The sequence below is a fragment of the Acomys russatus genome, chromosome 32 (assembly GCF_903995435.1).
Source record: "Acomys russatus chromosome 32, mAcoRus1.1, whole genome shotgun sequence".
NCBI classification, from domain to species: Eukaryota; Metazoa; Chordata; class Mammalia; order Rodentia; family Muridae; genus Acomys; species Acomys russatus.
In genome coordinates, this window is record NC_067168.1 from 33388397 (window position 1) to 33407652 (window position 19256).

Consider the following 19256-nt stretch of genomic DNA (forward strand, 5'->3'; position numbering starts at 1 on the left):
TAGTAGACTAGGTTCCCCCCCCCCCACCAGGGAACCAGCAGAATCTTGATATATTAAACTTGTTTTTGCTTACTGGCTAAAGAAATTTTCCTAATGAGGTCTTAAATATATTAAGGGAATATTGTGATCTTTCTCATTTGTTGGCTGAGATTTGTGGACATTGAAATTTATTTCAACTGGGAACAGTCAGAGCTAGTTTTAGTTAAGTCATCTGAGAACAATAAATGTCAGTGGAACACAGCCTACAGGCACAGAATGACTACTGGATCATAGGGCTTACACTGAATAAATAAAGTCACACACCACCTTTGGGCTGCACCATGGTAATTGCTCTGTTCCCTGATGTCTGCTCCACTTCTCAAGGAACCTTCAGTCCCTCATGCAAATTTCCCCTTTGTCTCTCATTTCCAGATTTACCAATGGAAATGCTAATTAGCCAGAAAGTGAGAATCTGTGAAAGGGATGTCCCTGGGTAGAAGTTACTATGAAGAGGAAATCTAGGAGAGACAACCAGGTGCTGTAAAGAAGAAATGTAAGTTTGTTTCCTGATGATGGCATTTCCCCCCCAGAAGGAAAACCACAGCAGCAAAAGTACTGTGAACTGGTCTGTGATGACATCCTCAAAGATATAAAAAGCAACAATTTAGAAAATCTGCTCTAAGCTACTGACACTGTTAGGGAATTGCTTTCTAGGGAAAAATCCCCATAGCAACATAATTCAGGCAGGGTTGATTCTAAATTGTGTGTTCTCCTTGGGCAGAGCTGATTATAGTCCCTTTCTGCATGAGTCTGTTGACTGCTTCTGGGAAATCAGAAGAGACCAATGTTGTGGTTATCTCTGTCAGCCTCTTCCCATGCTCACATTAGTGAGCAGCTATGTGCGTTGTAGGATATATTGCAGATGATGGTTTAGTTCTCTTAGACTCAGTTATCAAGGATGGTGTAGTTGGTCCAGTATTAGTTTTCTGCAGTTCCTGGTATACTACATTTAGTATGGTACAGTCTTACCTAGATACATTCAAATGCTTGTCACTCTATGAATCCTGAACTTTTTTTTTTTGTTTGTTTGTTTTTGTTTTTTGAGACAGGGTTTCTCTGTGTAGCCTGGCCTTCCTAGATTCATTTTGTAGACCAGGCTAGCTTCGAACTCACAGAGATCCGTCTGCCTCTGCCTCCCAAGTGTGGGATTATAGGTGTGCGCCACCACGCCTGGCAGATCCTGCAATCTTACTAGATGCTGTTGAATAACTTTTTCCTACTTTTAATTCATTTCTGGTATCATGAAGATCTAGAAGTTTCAGCAGATACTGCTAAGACGCTTCCTACCATGGTGATGGTCCAAACACCAGGAAATTGTCATGTCAACAAGAGCTGCGCTTCAGCCCATGAAGCCCCTAGGATCTGTTGAAGTGACAACTGTAACCCCCATGCTAAAAGCTACAGAGAACATCGCCACTGGAAGAGATAAGCATGTCACGCTGTGACAGAGGCAGGAGTACCTGTTGTATTTCCCGGCCTGCTAGCCTCAAACTAGTACTATTCAGAGGGAAGCAAGAGGGACAACGTCAAACACTGCAGACGGCTCTCAGGGCAGAAACAAATCTACACTTTATGGACTAGTCCTACTTTTTACTGGTTTTCTCTCTAAGGCACAGTTGGATATACAAAAGGAAATTCATTAGGCTGTGACCAACTATATGAGTGGTGGAAGGTTTGCAGAGAGTGTATACTTTATTTACTGTGACACAAGAGACCCACTGAGGGGTTTCTTAGGTGAGAGGTTCTCAGAATGTAACTAGTTATTCTGAACCACTCCAATTGTCTTCTAGACTATGAACAAACTTGGTATAATGATTAAAGAATATGTGGAGGGAAAAAAACTGAGGATCTACAAAGCCTTATAAAAATAAATCGGTGAACAAGACATTATCAAGCTTAATTGAAAAATAGTTTTTAGTAGAATGAGAAGATCAAGGTCTGGGGACAACACTTGCCTAGCATGAACAAAGCCTTGGGTTTGATTCTCAACACTTCATAACACCAGGCTCTCAACAATCAGGAAGCAGAAATAGGATGAGCAGGAGTTCAAAGTCAGACTCAGCTACATAACTAGTTCAAGGCCAGCTTGGACTACATGTCACACTGTCTCAAGAACAAAAACTAAACAACAAAACAAAAAATAGTAAGAGGATCAAAATGTGTCAGAAACTACTTCTGAATACTTTATTTTGCAAATTTAGGATGGGACTACTGGGACCTTACATTTAAACATTACAGCTGAAAGCAGGGCACAGTGGTACCCACCTGTAATCCCAGCACTCAGAGAGGCAGAGACAGGCAGACTGCTGTGAGTTCAAGGCCATCATGGTCTACAAAGCAAGTCCAGGACAGCTAAGACTACAGAGAAACCCTGTCTCAAAAAACCAAAACCGAAACACAACCAACCCAAATAAATATTATAGCTGAGGCAAGAAGTTGTCTGTTGTTTATAGTAAGTTTTTCTTATTGCTCCTTTTTTTTTTTTTTTTTTTTAAGTATTTTATTTATTATGTATGCAGTGTTCTGCCTGCATGTACACCTGCAGGCCAAAAGAGGGCACCAGATCTCATTATAGATGGTTGTGAGCCACCATGTGGTTGCTGGGACTTGAACTCAGGACCTCTGGAAGAGCAGCCAGTGCTCTTAACCTCTGAGCCATCTCCCTAGCCCCTTCTTACTGCTTCTTTAACACATTTTTTTTTTTTTTTTTTTTTTTTTTTTTTTTTTTTTGTACAAAAGGTCCTGTGTACTACAGGTTGGCCTGAAACTCAAGATCTTCCTGCCTCCACCTCCAAAATGCTGGGATTACAGGTGTGTTATAATGTTTGTCTTAACAATGCTGTAAAAATGTAGCTTGTTACTGTAGCATTAAAAAATTAAACTGTACTTGAACCGTAATTCTAAACTATACATACTATGTGAAGCCTGTCCTCTGAATGGATTTCATATTTCCATTAATTTCCTATCTTGCAGTGACCTGTAAAAAAAATTAATTTCCACCCTTTACTTCACAAAGGCTTTACTTACTGTCACCAGGTATAAGACCAAGTTGTCTTTCTGCACTCTGTATACTTTGGGCCAGACTTTCGGACATTTTTCTCCCATTGAAAAAGAGAAGTTGCTGTTGTATCTTGTGTCGTGAAAATGGCTTCTTAATCTTTCTTCAGCTGATCTTAGCACTTGGAGCTCTCATAAGGACCTGGGAGCTAAGTTTACTGTCCTCTAGGGTTTTCTAAGCCAACCATTCTCCATCCTGCCTACACGGCTTACAGTATATTCAGAAGAAAAAAACACCCCATCATTTTAGATCAATACACAAGAGGTGTGCCTACTGTTGAGGTGAAAGCTGTACTAATACTACTAGTTAAAGCACTAGAGGCAGAAGTTGGACGGTTTTCTCCTATGTAGGAGATTTTGGGGGCACTAGTCACTTCTGGATACATTCCTAGTAAACACAGAATAATTGTTAAATAAAGCCAAATGGCTTCTGTTGACCGATCAGCGCTTCGGAGAGAAGCAGTCAGTAGAGTACATGAAAAAGAAAGAAGAGTGTACAAGTACTAAGTGAATTATGTGTACAATATAAATCTTCTGTGGGCTGGGGAGACGGTTTGGTTGGTACTTGTCGTGCAAGAATGAGGAACTAAGTTTGGATCCCCAGAATCTATGTAAAGAGCTGGTCATGGAGGTGTGTACATCTAACCTTAGCACCTGTGAAGACACATAGATCCATGAAGCTCACTGACTACACAGCCTAACTGAATCGATGAGCTTCAGGTTCAGTGAGAGGCCAGGCTGGAGCCAGATGGTGGGTGAGGAGTGCTCCCCCTTTCCAAGGACTAGGAGAGGGAGGAGGGGGAAGAGGGAGGGAGCAAAAGAGGGAGGGACAGGGAGGAGATGAGGGAGGGGGCTACACTTGAGATGTAAAGTAAATAAATTGAACAAAAATAAGGTAGAGAAGGTAGAGAAATGGCTTAGCAGTTAAGAGCACCTACTGTTCTTGCAGAGGATCTGAGTTAATTTCCTAGCATTGACATGAGACAACTCACAACTATCTGTAACTCCAGCCCCACAGGAATCCAGTGCCTTCTTGTAGGCTCTGCAAGCACTTGCACTTCTACTCTGTCTCTGTCTCTCACACACATACTCTCTCAATCTCTCAATTTCTCTCTGTGTCTCTCTCTCTGTCTCTCACACACACAAATACATAGAAATCTTTTCAAAAAGGTGACCTTTGCATGTATATGCACATACCCACTACTTCTTCCCCCAGGCCCCCACAACTATTGTGACCACTTGAATGGACTCACCCGAAGGAAGAAAGGAAACTTCCTGCCATAAAACCCAACTCGGAAAAACTCAGGCTCCAGGCGTTGCTGCTCTATAATGTTGTCATAATAGCTGGCCTCCATTTTCTGTTAACAATAAAGTTATGGTTGGTATGCAAAGCAAGTTCTCCTAGGCTCAGCTAGACATTGTCTTCTGGGGAGGGAGCAAGACAATCAATCTAGGTGACAAGGGAGTAACCCTTAGACACCACCAGCCTCTCTCCAGGGAGCTGCGTTATGGAAGAGGAAAGCCCCCCTTCCCTCTTCACTGCCCTCTGATGACAGGGTAAGGCAAGCCTGCCTATTCTACCCCTGTGCAGTTGCTCTTAATATTCTCCCTGGGCGTGGTCCCCCAACCACAGAGCTCTGAGGCCTGATTTGCGAAGAAAATATTTAGCATGGATTTGACTGACGCTTGCTGTACTAGTTGATCCCAGACGAGGGTTCCTGGTAGCTGGCTACTAACAACTCTCATTCCCGTACACGCCAGTGCATTTGCATCCACTCTTATTCATTGATTATTTGATTTAAGATATTATTAACTACAACTGAGAAGCCTCAGTTGCCAGCATCACTGGTACTGGTTGCCATTTAGGAGATTTTAAATTTGAAAAGATAACCAATCTTCATTATGTCCAACATTACAAAGTCAGCAAGCTTTTCAGTATGGATATGCTAGCTTGACATTTAACCACCGTTAGGCAGTAGCCCTTAAAAATTAGCCAAAAAACTACTTTAGGGAATCATGTCCAAATCCCAATCTAGACCAGAGATTTCTGGTCTTTGCCCAGATGGCTTAGCCTTAGATGAGCGTGTAGTAGACCCTCATCTAAGAGCAGAGTAGTCTTTCTCTGCTGATGAGATAATAAGAAAACATAATTTGAAAGATAGCACTGGCAATACGGAAAGACTTTACAAAGACCTTCAAAATCCATGGGACATTTGGTATAATTTTTGAATATTTTGCTTCAAAGAAAGGGAGCAAGGACAAAGTGCTTAAGTAACTACAAGATGCAATGGGGGAAAACGCGTATAATAAAAAAGTTTTAGGTGCCAGTGAAGTGTAAAAGCACTTACTGTCAGCATAAGCCTGGAGATCTGGGTTTGATCTCTAGAATCCACGTAAAGATGGAAGGACAAAATGGACCTTACAAAGTAGTCTCCTCACTCTACGTATGTACCTCATCATGCATGCCTCCCTTATATTATCAACACTCACAAAGAATAAATTGAAAGTTTTTAAATATATACAATATATCACTGAACAAAATTATTTTATGAAAAACTTCTTCATGAAGCTTGGTGGTCCCTCACCCCTGGAAATCACTATCCTGTTATGTCTTCTTCTTATCCTGAGTACAAGTGGCTTTTAGGGTTCAGATCATAAAGTCATTTGTCAGCTATGTACTTCTGTTCTCTCCTGTCAGACTGCAAGTATCTTGAGGGCAGAAATGTAGCCATTGTCCATGGTATTAAGCTAAGGGCCTTAGGAATCACTTAGGAACAGATGCCAGGACATCCAGTAGCCTTTGGTCATGCATACGGAGGAAGAGGCGCAGCTTACCCGAATCCAGCTGAGGCTCTGATAATCATAGAGGCTCTCGTACTGACATGCCAGCTCTCTACACAGAGGGATTCCAAACTCCCAGCTCTGTAGAAAAACAAACAAACACCAAAAATCAAAACACGGCTTCAGCACCTCTGGCATTCTCAGATGCCATTGAACATATGAAAGACTATAACAAAAGTCTAGCTCTGACTCATGTATTACAAGGAATATTGTCTTTAAAACCAATTTGTAGACAGTATTACACAGCACTGTGGTTTTCTGGCCTATTCAGAGCTTTCATGTTTTTTCCTCCATGCCTTAGCCTCCATGACTCTCTTGATTACCTTTACCTACTTCTCAGTGTGTTTTGGTCTGTTATTCTTTTTTGTTTTTTTTTTTTGGTTTTTCAAGACAGGGTCTTTCTGTGTAGCCTTGGCTGTCCTGGTCTCACTTTGTAGACTAGGCTGGCCTCGAATTTACAGCGATCCACCTGCCTCTGCCTCCCGAGTGCTGGGATTAAAGGCGTGCGCCACCACCGCCCGGCTTGGTCTGTTATTCTTATCTCATCTAAAAATATATTTACTTTTTGTTGTATTAGTTTCTATTAGATGATAAACCTCATGAGGGAGAAAGCTATATTTATTTACTATATTTTCAGATCCTAGAACAATAGCAGGTATGGCAGCTACTCAATATTTCTTTAATAAGTTAATAAAGGGACTGTAAACCTTTTGGTAGAGATTATTTTTAAAAATTATGGCAATCAAGCATAAAGGAATTTCCAAAGACCTGGCAGTAGGCCCCTCATTTTTTTAAATGAAAAGACTATAGATCTTTAGGCTTCAGATATTCTTTGCCTAGTTTGAGAACAGACTGCTTTTGTGATGCAGTTCCTGTTAAAGCAGTGGGCCCATCTAACAGGTGCCTGAAGAATTGTTCATTTCCTTCTTTTTTTTTTTTTTTCTTTCTTTCTTTTTTGTTATCGTTTCTCGGCCTTTTGGCTAAGATCAAGTATATTGTTTTCTTTTTGTGGTACTGAGGACTAAACCCAGGGCCCTGTGAAAGCTAGGTAAGTTCTCTACCACTGTCATCATCATCATCACCATCTTCTTCTTCATCATATCATCATCATCATTATTGTGTTTTCATTCTCTTAGGCACTGTGTAACATCAGTTTACAAGGTATCTAACTCAGTTTACTCTCCCCAACTTCCAAATTCTAATTCAAACTTACACATGATGAATTTAAGATTCCCATTATCAACCTCAGTTATTCTCAGTTTCTGGTTTTTCATAACAGGGTTTCTCTGTGTAGCCTTGGCTGTCCTAGACTAACTTTGTAGACCAGGCTGGGCTCAAACTCACAGAGTTTGCCTGCCTCTGTCTCCCGAGTGTGGGGATTAAAGGCGTGCGCCACCACCGCCAGGCTATTCTTAGTTTCTAACACGAACCACACTACAGCACAACTCGAGGGGCTGAAGGCTCGCTTTCTGACACCTACCTTGCCTTTGTTGAAGTAGTGGATGATCTTCCTACAAAGTCCCTCTTTCCGCTGCCACTCGGTTTGGGACGGGTAGTGCAGGAACTCCCGTAGTGGCCGGTCTTCCCATTGCAGCAGCTCACAGTAAAGAAGAAGGGTGAATGCAGCCTCTGTAGGGACAGACAGTGTAGAGGCTCAAGGCTTCCTCTGGGGCCCAGAACAGCTCTGTGCTAAGGGTCCATGGTGAGCAAGAATGTCAGAGCAGGGCATGGGTAGCACAGTCAGGAATTCTAGATACCAAAGGTACCAAAAAAAAAAAAGAAAGAAAAAAAAAAAAAAAAAAAAAGGAAAAAGCGGGCGTGGTGGCTCACACTTTTAATCTCAGCACTTGGGAGGCAGAGGCAGGCGGATCAATGTGAGTTCAAGGCCAGCCTAGTCTACAAAGTAAGTCCAGGACAGACAAGGCTACACAGGGAAACCCTGTCTCAAAAAACCAAAAACAAAAAAACAAAACAAAAACAAAAACAAAACACCAAAAAACCAAAACCAAAAACAAAACAAGATACCAAAGGTAAGACAGTAGGACTGTCTAGCTAATAACCCTGTTCACAGAATGAAAGAGCTATAAATGCTCCTAGTACCTAGTCACTTGTTTTTAGTTCTAGTTAAGGAATAAAGAATGGTTCGCATCTGAAAACCGACTGCTGTGGGAGCTTCATATGTACGAAAGGGATTTAAATGGAGTCACTGTATAATGGGGAGATGATGGCCCCAATTAGACACCTTTTTAAAAAAGAGTCTCAACTATTTTTTTAAAAAATTATTTATTTTTATTTCATGTGCATTAGTATTTTGCCTGAATGTATGTCTGTATGAGGGTGTAGGCACCCCCAGAATTGGAGTTACAGACAGCTGTGATCTTCCATGTGGATGCTGGGAATTGAACCTGGGTCCTCTGGAAGAGCAGCCAGTGCTCTTAACCACTGAGCCATCTCTCCACCCCACCCCCAAATTAGACCCCTAGTGCCAGGAATGAGTTACATCGTGTTGAGTTGTTTGCCAAAAGGGCTACAGAACACCCTAGCCATCATGAACGAGCCCTAAGGCGACTGGTTATTCTCTACAGCCTGGTGGTAAGGCCCTATTGCTGAAGACACCACTTACTTACGCCATCAAACGTTAGAGAAATGGAGCTGGAGCCCAGATAGAAGCTTCACTCCCTACTGACTAGCATTCATGGTTCCAGAAAGTATTCTGCACATTACTGGAGGTGAAAAGTAATCATCAATATCACACAGCTACAAACTCTGTGACTACAAGACATACTGGTGCAATAATGGAATAACCAACTATTTTCTGAGGTCCATTCTATGAGATAGATTCCATACCTGACACTGCTCAAACGGTCAAGAACTTGAGACTAAATAAGTGATAGGACCCAGGAGAAAAATCTACTACTATCATTCTCCCGAGGGAACACAGCAATAAAATGACTCCTAATGACATACTGCTATGCCCATGGATCAGTACCCCAGAGACCCACAACTGAACAATATGTAGAGTGAGAGAGTTTGGAGGACTCAGTCTTAAATGGGATGTCTGCATCAAGCCCCTCCCTTCAAGACTCAGGGATCCAAGTGGAAGAGGTGGAAAGATTATAAAGCAGAAGTGATAAATGTCTCCAAGGAAACAGCTTCTTTCAGATACATCAGAACTGATATCCATATGACCTCACAGAGACTGTGACAGCAGGCATAGGACCTCAACAGGTTAAAAAACCAGACAGTCCCAGACCTAAGAAGAGGAGGTGGACACAAAGTTCCACTCCTAACCAAGAAGCTATTTGCAATTGATACCTACTGGGAGAAGGGAAATTACCTTTCTAAAACAGTGCCTCACTGGGTATATTAATCACACCCCAGCACAGGCTCCATGCCCAGAAATAGCTGGCTAACACAAAACAGACTCCATTTTTTTTGAAGTGGCACTTTTTGTTACTTTTGTCTTACTAGTTTTTTTATTTGTGTTTTTACTGTTTTTTGAAAGAGAGGAAGAGGGAGAAAGGAAGGTGGAGGGAGAGAAAGAAAGAGAGAGAGGATGGAGAGAGCATGCAGGCATGAAGTGGGGTGGGTAGGTAAGTGGGAAGGATCTGGGAGGAATTGGTAAAGGATAAAGAATTTGATCAAAGTATATTATACAAACAGAAATGGGGAAGTTTAAGCCAATCAAACCCTTTCCTTCCCAATTTGCTTTTTGGTCATGGTGTTTCATATCGCAGCAATGGAAACCTTAAGACACTTGTCTTTGCTATTTTTATATGTAACACCTAAAGCTATAAAGGTCCCATGAAAATCTGCACCAGGAAAGTGAGATAGAGGTGAGAACATCCTATTGAGACTCTAGGTGAGAAAAATATAGGGGATAGGGAAGTAGGTGGATCCAGAGGCTCCTAGAAACCTACAAGAGGAACATTATGATGGGTGGATCTGAGCCCAGGGGTTCTGCTTGATCAAAGGCACCAACCAAGGACAAAACATGCAACCATCATCAAACCCCTACCCAGATCTAACCAAGGGACAGAACATTCTCCACAGTTAAGTGGAGACTGGGGACTGACTGTCACAGGATCTCTGGTGCCCCATATTTGGCCATGTCCCTTTGATGGGGAGGCCCAATGGCACTCGGAGGAAGGATAGCGGACTACCAAGAAGAGACTTGATACCCTAGGACCATATTCAGGGGGAGGAGGTCCCCCTTGGTCACAGTCATAGGGAAGGGGGATTGGGGTGAAAGTGGGAGGGAGGGAAGAATGGGAGGATGTATGGAATGGGATAGAAAATGAGATGTAATATGAATTATTTTATCTTTCAATAAAAATGTGTTAAGAAAAAATAAAGACAAAGCACAGCACTTCTCTGTTCGTATCCATGACTCAGCCTCCTTTTAAAAAATGTTTCTTTTTGAATGATTTTATTAATTATTCACTTTACATCCTGGTCATAGCCCCCACCCTCCTCTCCTTCTGGCCCTAACCCTCTCTCCCCTACTCCTCAGAGAAGGGGAGCCCCTCCCCCCCCCGCTTCCAGCAAATCAAGTCACATCACAACTGAGGGTGTCCTCTTCCCCTGTGGCCTGGTCAGGTAGCTCCACCAGGGGGAAGTGATAAAAATCAGGCAGCAGAGTCCATGTTGGAGTTAGCGCCCCTTTCCCTTACTAGGGTACCCATATGAGGACTGAGATGGCCATCAGTTACATCTGTTTGGGGGCCCTGGGTCAGGCCATGCATGATCCTTAGTTGGGGCTTCAGTCTCTACAAGTCCCCATGGACCCTGGTTAGTTGGCTCTGCTGGTTTTCTTGTGGAGCTCTTTTCCCTTCTGGTGACTCAGCCTCTCAAGTGATAGCCCAGTCCTTGAGTTTAGCAAATGTCTATGCTAATACACAGACCTGGACTCAAACTCATAAAGACTGGCCTACCTCTGCCTCCCCAAATGCTGGGATTACTTATTTATTTTCATGTGTATGGGTGTTTTGTTTGTATGTATGTTTTTGCACCATAGGTATGCAGTGCCTGCAGAAGCCAGAGGAGGATGTTGGATCCCCTGGGTCTGGAGTTACACGTGGTTGTGAGCTACCACGAGAGTGTTAAGAATCAAAACTGGATCATCTCTAAGAGCAGTTAGTGCTCTCTAACCATTGAGACATCTCTCCAGCCTAGTACAAGTAATAAATAAAAATCTTTCCCTTCACCACTCTTTCAGAATTACTGAGATAATAATTAGTTGGTATAAAGAATGGCAAATTCAGTCATGTTGTGCAATGTCATATAATTTCTCCTAAAATATTTATTTAATGTGTATGGTGTCTTGCCTGTATGAATACCTCTGTGCACCTTGTGCATGCCAGATGCCCTCAGAGGCTAAAGGACAACACTGGATCCCCTTGGAATAGAGTTATAGACGGTTGTGAGCTGCCACATGGGTGCTACAAATTGAATTCAAGTCCTCTGGAAGAGCAGCCAGTGTGTTTAACTGCTTAGCCATATTTCCAGACCCTAACTTCAAATTTTCAATTTTTTGTTTTTTTATTTTTTGAGACAGGGTTTCTGTGTGCAGCACTGGCAATCCCAGACTTGCTTTTGTAGACCAGGCTGGCCCGGAACTCACAGAAACCTGCTTGCCTGCCTCTGTGCTGGGATTAAAGGTGTGCGCCACCATGCCCAGCCCTATTGTCATCTTTTAAAGATAGTCTCAATATATATACTAGGCTTACCTCAGGCTCATCTCATGTTTTAGCTTCCTGAGTATAGGCAGACCAGTCATTTAATCCATCTTGTTCTTTTTTCCAAGTTGTGTTAACAGAAAAAAACAGGATATATACCACTTCCTAACATCTAAAGACAAGGGTAAGGAAGGAGGGTGTTCTGATTTTAATAATTCTAGTTAAGATTTGCAAATAAAAATAGATCTCATTTCCACATTTAGATGACAAATTTAAGTCCTTTAGTCTCAGGGATAGGAATAGGGTCTGGTTACAGTGGAAAAGATGGCTCTCCGGGAACACTGTGGTACAAAGGAATCACAGAGAACATCATGTGTTCATCCTTCCTTTTCATTAGGAGCTGTTCTCAGTTAACAGATCATGACAGGCACTTGCACTGGCTGTAGACATAATGAAAAGCCTTTTATTTGGCCTGTCAAGAAGATGAATACTGTCCAGACTGCACTGGGAGCTCAGCACGAGAGTTGGTGTGCAGTTGCAGGGCAAGAGCCAGATCTACCAGTGAGTGTAGAAGTTCTAGGATTAAGGAGATATTCCTTTGCTATGGTCTTGGTTGGTTTCATCTTTGCAAGTTCTATTTCTGAGGAGTGACAAAACACCAGAATTTGGAAGTTACCCTTGAGTCTCAGAGACCTGGATAGGAATGAAAGGTGAGTGAACAGCCGCAGACAGTAGGAGACATTCATGGAGCGCACACTGGGAAAAACAAAATATCCTCACTACAAAGGAGCAGAAGGGCAGGAGTGAGGTGCAGGGAAACCTTGGAAGCCGTTCCTGCTGAGATCTGGCAGGATGGCGCTGGATATCTCCCTCTGTATAGGGCCCCCCCTCCCAAGTCTGTCCTAATGAAAAGACACAGCTCTTCCGTTCCTGACTCACCTGTGTAGTTTTCAGCCTGTAAGTGCATGTCACAAAGCTTGTGAATGTATCGGATATACATTTCCTCTTTGTTAATCTCAGATTTATAAAAGTTCTGTAAGAGAATGAAATGTATGTAAGACGCAAGCATCTGCCCCATTTTAAATGTAGTTTTCAAGCTCCAGCTAGCCTGGCTGTGTCCAGCAGGAGGAAGAACTCGTGTCCTCACCATCAGGTTAACAGTGCAGCCAATCTTCTTGTTCTCTGTTTCTTCTCCTTTCATGCAGTCCCTGGAAAAGAGAGCACAGACGACTGTCTAGGATATGAAATGGCATCTCCTGGGACAACACAGAAAAACAGCAGCACCATTGGAACATTGGTATGGCCAAATCTAAAAGTAGCGTGCCTTCTAACACGGAGTACTTCAACAGAGGAGGACTACATTGTGAGATTCCCCCAATCCTGGGGTTCAAAGATCTCTGTAGAGCTCCTTGCTCCAGTTGTAGGGTATAGAACCCAGATGCATCATCAGGGAATTAACTGGCACTTGCAAATTTCTTTATTACCCAAGGATGTGTCTTTAAGGCATAAGGCCAAATCCTTAAGTTTCTCAGGGAGGCACAGAGTGATTCTTTTTATTTTATTTTTTTCACAGAGTGATTCTTAAAGGATAAATTTTGTTTTGTGGCAATCTGTGAGAGAGGAGCTATGAATCTGTTCCAGAATTCACATAAAGTTAAAGACATCACTGTCAAAGCTGAGGAGGTACTTCTTAGAATACTTAAAGCTTGGCTAGTCTAAAAATAAGTCTTACACCAAAGGTCCCAAGTCATGCTGGGCCACCACTTACTGGGAAAACCTCTACAACTTTATATATAACATATCTAATTGTCATATATATGAAGTTTATATATATAATTTATTATACATACACATACTTTCAAGAACTGTTTAAATTCTTGGGTAAAGGAAAAGATGCTCTTGATTTTGGCATAGTCTACCTGCAAGTCTAACTGATCATTATTTACTGTGCACCTGCCAGGGATAAGCAGAGCACCAGGAAGAAAGTTCAAGGATCCTGCCTTCAAGGAATTGACTCTTTTCTGTCAAACTAAGTCAGAGGGTGGCAAATGATGTATATTGGAGGTATATACAGAAAGCCAAGTGAGCTCCTGGCTAGGGAAAGCTTCCCTGATGGTTTGGACTTGGGAGGGGGGACTCTAAGAAAATGACCCAGCATAAGAAATCTGAAGGCAAGAGATCAATGAAGAAGAAGAAGAAGAAGAAGAAGAAGAAGAAGAAGAAGAAGAAGAAGAAGAGGAAAAAAAAAGGATGGGGATCTAGACCACAGCCTTTGAATTAGCTAGAACTTGGGCTCAACTTTTGGCAATAGACCTTTTCAAATGTACTTCTTCACTGATAACTACAAGAATAACTGTTTAGGGCTGCAAATGAAATTAGAGGCAATGTATATACAACATTAATGTAGCAGGTTTTTTGTTTGTTTGTTTCTTTGTTTTGTTTTAGGTAGCTAGAACCACTACAATAATCATGGTGTTCACAAGGAGTAATACTTGGAGATAAGACATGGTGATTAAAATTGGTCTGACTGTGAGTTTCATTTGTTTATAGAAGACAGAAAGAAAAATCAGTCAGTTAAAAGAAAGCCTTTAAGTCTTAGAAACTGATTTTGGGTCTTTTAGGTAGATGGAAGTGAATATGAACAACCTTCAGTAAATACTGCACTAAGGGAAAGATACTGGGCTTTAGCCCACTTCTCTTCTGTCTGATGGCAGGTACAGGAGAGGCTTGGGATATGACATGTAAAAAGGAAGCCTTTTGCTTTAGAAGGGACAGACAAAGGCTAGCTTTGACCTAAGGCCCAAGAAAAACAGGTAGAAGCTTTCTCAAACACAGCTGTGCTACAGAAAGAGGGGATGCTCGGGATGGGAACTCCACTTCCAAGTCAGCACACTGCCTTCTGAGTCTGCTGAATGACCATGCTTTCCCCTTCAGAAGCACCCTGAGGAAGCCCCAGCTTTGTCATGTCTTGGTCCAGGGGTTTATAAATCTTGTAGGGTTGTTGCTTGGGTTCAGTTTTATCCCTTTATCATCCTCATCTTCTTGACTTCCAGAAAACACTGTAGTGACTATCCTAGTCCCACTGAGAGACAATTAAGGCTGCAGTGGTTGTTTTGTTATTTTCAGAGCAATTCAACAGTCATGACAGGATTAGGAAGGCAAGCTTTCATGAAAAATTTTAATTCCACATGAATTCTCAGGCTGAATATAACAGAGATCTCTTGAGTTCATGAAACATTTTCTCTAATCTGTTACCATGGCTAGGATTAGGGGACAGAATTAGATTTTAACCAAAAAAAAAAAAAAAAAAAAAAAATATATATATATATATATATATATATATATATATATGCATGAGAAAAGGGGTGTTCCCAGTCCCTGGAGAAGCAATGAAAAGTTGTCATATTTTGGCAGTAGGTGATAGTTCCTGTTTATCTTCCATATGGCTGAGGAGGGTCTTCATTAAGGAACTACAGCTGTTCCCTAACTCGCTATGAAGACAGTTTTTCTTTTCCCTCTTGGTATGTCCATTCCTCTGAGCCTTGACTTTTCCAGATGGAAGGCCATATGGCTGCACATCCCTGGGATGCCTTTTGGTTACATTCAGTCTTAGGGGGACCCCAAGAATCTCTAACTTATACTTGAGGAAAAAGTATTCTGTTACTGGTCATCAGAGGATTGCTAAATATAGCCAATGGAACCAGAATAGTCAGTCCTTCCTATGTTAAGACACAGTGATTTTTGTTGTTAAACAGGGTCATGCTATATAGTCCAGGATAGCTTCAAATGTATGATTGTTCTGCCCTAGACTCCCCAGTGCTGTGATTATAGCTATGCACCACCATGCCTGTTTCTTACGTGTTTGTAAAGACAAGATTTCATTATAGAGGCCTGCCTGGTCTGGAACGCTAGTGTAGACCAGGCTGGACTGGAAATCACAGATTCACCTGCCTCTGCCTTCTGAGTGTTGGGGTTAAAGAGATATGTCACCATGCATGACAGCTTTTTTTTGTTTTGTTTTTATCTTTGTTTTTCTGTTTTTTTCTCAAGACAGGGTTTCTCTGTGTGAATCCCTGGCTGTCCTGGAAATGGCTTTGTATATCAGGCTAGCCTCAAACTTATAGAGATATGCCCGCCTCTGCCTCCCAAGTGCTAGGATTAAATGTGTGTGCCACCATGTCTGGCTGGCAGTTGTTGTTTTAAGGTTTATTTTTATTTTATGTGTCTGAGTATTTTGCCTGCCTGTATGTATGCCATGTGCATGCCTGGTACCCACAGAATGCAGATGGGGGCATTGGATATCTTAGACTTGGAGTTATAGGCAGTTATGAGTTGCCATGTGGGTGCTGGGAACCGAATGCACATCCACTACAAGAGCAGCAGGTAATCTCAACTGCTGAGCCATTTCTCCAATCCCCACTGTGGTCTCAGTTTTAAGGTCAAGTGAGTACCTTTGCGGAAGAGAATATTTTACCAGAGGAGGGCTAGAGAAGTTTCAAAATAAAAAAAAAAAAAAAAAATACCTGTAGTCAAGAAGGCGTTCCATGAGGCGAGTGACTGAGGTAACAAAGGAAATGCCAGTCTCGCGCCATGTTTCCTGTTCAACCTTTTCCAGAAGGCTGTTGGTAGAAGAAGCAAACATAATTCATGAGTCTTTCCTGGTGACAAGAGTGAGGTCCTCGAGCCTGTGGAGGCTGATACATCTGGAGACAGGAGACTTGCCATACTGAAGTCTTACCTGGGGTAGGGCCCAAACAGCTGGGTTCTACTCCATGCAGCAGAAAGCAAAGACAAGGATATTATTGGATTGGCAGCAACAAATGAACATCTCTCCCATTTCCCTGTGCATGTTCCTTTTTTTTTTTTTTTCTTCCCCCCCGAGATAGGATTTCTCTATGTAGCCTTGGCTGGGCTGGACTCACTTTGTAGACCAGACTGGCCTCGAACTCACAGTGATCCACCAGCCTCTGCCTCCTGAGTGATGGGATTAAAGGCGTGCGTCACCACCACCCAGCTCCTGTGCACGTTCCTAAGGATACCACTGAAGTGGAGGTGAGAAAGCCATACACTCTAAGGTCTGTTCTCAAGGAATGCCTGAATTAAGAGCCCGTGTTGGTGTAAGTCTGGCTTTGCCAACTGGCTATCTGCTTCTAATGCCTAGAGCCATTTCAGTCAACATACAAAACCACCTCTTCATAGAAGTCAAAGCTTCCCAGAAGCCCCAGGAGCCCAGCATGGGGGCAGAGAGCAAAGTCACGAGCTGTACCCTGCTACCACCTCAGTCAAGAGAGGCTTCCAAAGTGTGTGACAATGACACAAGCTCAATGTAGAACTCATTAAAAAAAAATCCAACAGCACCACGCTTCTGTCTCTTCGAGGCAGCTTTTGGCTTGTCCAAAAACCCTGGCTTTTGAGATTCACTGGCATCCCATATGCTTCTTCTAGGAAGCTGCTTTCTTCTTGCTCTGGTCATGAGCTTAGGCTAGATCTCATTCCACACAGCTATATTGATGATTTCTTATGAGCATGTTTTGCTCTCTGAACTTTCTAAGAGTCATCTGGAGTTAACTGTCAGGATTGGGGACAAGAGTCGGGGACTTCAACTCACAGCTTGGTTGTTGTTATGCTCTTTGCTATGATCACTGCTTCTCAGTACAGGACACACCTGTGCCAAACGTTCAGGGAAAGCACAAGTTTCTATGGTCAGGCTGGGAAGGAGAAAAAACTATAGGCTCCAGCCTCTAACACGTGTGGACTACAGCACTACACTATTCTCCAACTGTTATGGAGCTTTGTTGTTCTGAACATTTTAGAGCGGTGTTCTGTGAATCCGCAGCATGGGAAATTAAATCTGCACACATTTTTACTCTTTTTTCTCATACCTACAAACATCACCTCCAAATTAAAACTGTGAAATGATGCTCATTGTATCAATAGCTCTCATGTCTCAAACTGACTTTAAAGGTGTTTACAAACACAATTTGGATAGGTAATTAGTAATTGTGGACTATTTTTATACTTTTTCCTTTGTAATAAAGTCATTTGTTAGTAGACAATGTCTTTTTTCTACAACTGGAAATATTTTGTTAGAAGTAGTGGAAGATGAGTATGTTCTAACGTGAATTTTAAATAAAATTCTTATGGCTCATCAAAGACCAGCAGACATAGTGTACCAGAAGGAATTCCCCTCTTGAAACTGCTGCTGAGGGCCCTCCCTTCAGAGGTGCCTTTTCAGAGGTCAGCCAGCTGATAGCATGCTAGCTAGCATTGCCTTGAGCCAGGTCTCACCACTTCTGAGAAGAGGAGGATAATCCTCACTCTACAACTCTTGCAAGTGTGTTGTCAGAGTCAAGTCTAGAAGTCAACTTATAAAATTTTTGAAGCTTAATTTTTAAAATTAAGGTATATAACGGTAATACATTTTGTTAAATTTGTCATTTTGATATAATATTAATAAAGCACACAGGAATTATGTTATAAAATAAATTATATTTCAATTAAAAGTACTATTTTCTTTTTTTAAAAGGGCTCTCCTCTTTTTTTTTAATTAAGAGATTTTTAAATTAATTTATTCATATTACATCTCGATCGTTAGCCCTTCCCCTGTTTCCTCCCATTCCTCCCTCCCTTCCACTTCCCCCCTTCTCCCCTCCCCTATGTCTGTGATTGAGGGAGACCTCCTCCCCCTATGTATGCTCTTAGAATATCGAGTCTCTTCTTGGTAACTTGCTATCCTTCCTCTGAGTACCGCCAGGCCTCCCCATCCAGGGGACGTGATCAGAAAAGGGGCACCAGAGTTCGTGTGAAAAGTACTATTTTCTATTATTAACGCGATATGATGGATCTGACACAGGTAATGGTACTTTTATAATAACTGCTAATATAAATGAAACAACTCAACTCAGAATCTTTTTTTTTTCATTAATTTTCTCTGTGTAGCCCTAGCTGTCCTGGAACTCACTTTGCAGACCTGGCTGGCTTCAAAGAGGTCCATCTGCCTCTGCCTCCTGAGTGCTGAGATTAAAGGCATGTGCCTCCACTGCCCAGCAATAACTTAGAATCTTAACAAATAAAATACCAATACATTTTATATACTGAAAACTCTAAGTAAATGTCTCATGAGGCCTCTGATGGCCTTCGTACACTTAAAAAAGAAGCTATTAAAGTGACAGATCTGGTGGAGCTTTGGTATCATGCAGTACAGTCAGATAATTTCATTAATTGAAAAATGGCCCAGAGAGGCTGTGTGGTTTATTCAAGAACCAGTTGCAGTGTTTACCACGCTGCAATGTTTCCTAGAAGAGAGCTCATACCTAACCTCCCAGAAGTGCCAGAACTGAGCCCTAAATAGAGTAAGTCCTCACGTGCTGCTTGTCCAACAGGACGCAGGGAATGCTATGAGGATAGACAATGACTTCTGTAGCAGACCTAGGAGCTGGATTAGTATTTAGCTCCTCAGACCTCTCCAGTCAACCACGAAATCCCTAAGAGTGCTTTCTTTCTTGGTGACAGACATGGGTCCTGCTACCACCAGAATCAGTTGGGTTTCTCCTGGTACCCAACCCCTGGAGCCTACCCAGTGCAGGCTTCATCGCTACCCTTCACTGGCCCACATCACCCCTTCTCCCAACATGGGGCTTC

The 19256-nt window shown here is 42.2% G+C and overlaps 1 protein-coding gene across 1 annotated transcript in view; it reads right to left on the reverse strand.

Moving 5' to 3' along the window:
* Positions 1 to 19256, reverse strand: part of Dock3 (dedicator of cytokinesis 3) — a 328616-nt gene that overhangs the window by 26190 nt on the left and 283170 nt on the right. The window contains exons 34-40 of the mRNA XM_051140503.1: positions 16354 to 16380; positions 16139 to 16234; positions 12763 to 12823; positions 12555 to 12648; positions 7418 to 7566; positions 5932 to 6018; positions 4350 to 4454 (exon numbers count right to left, since the gene is read on the reverse strand). Coding sequence (XP_050996460.1) covers positions 4350 to 4454; positions 5932 to 6018; positions 7418 to 7566; positions 12555 to 12648; positions 12763 to 12823; positions 16139 to 16234; positions 16354 to 16380 — 619 coding nt within the window. The remainder of the gene's footprint in view (positions 1 to 4349; positions 4455 to 5931; positions 6019 to 7417; positions 7567 to 12554; positions 12649 to 12762; positions 12824 to 16138; positions 16235 to 16353; positions 16381 to 19256) is intronic.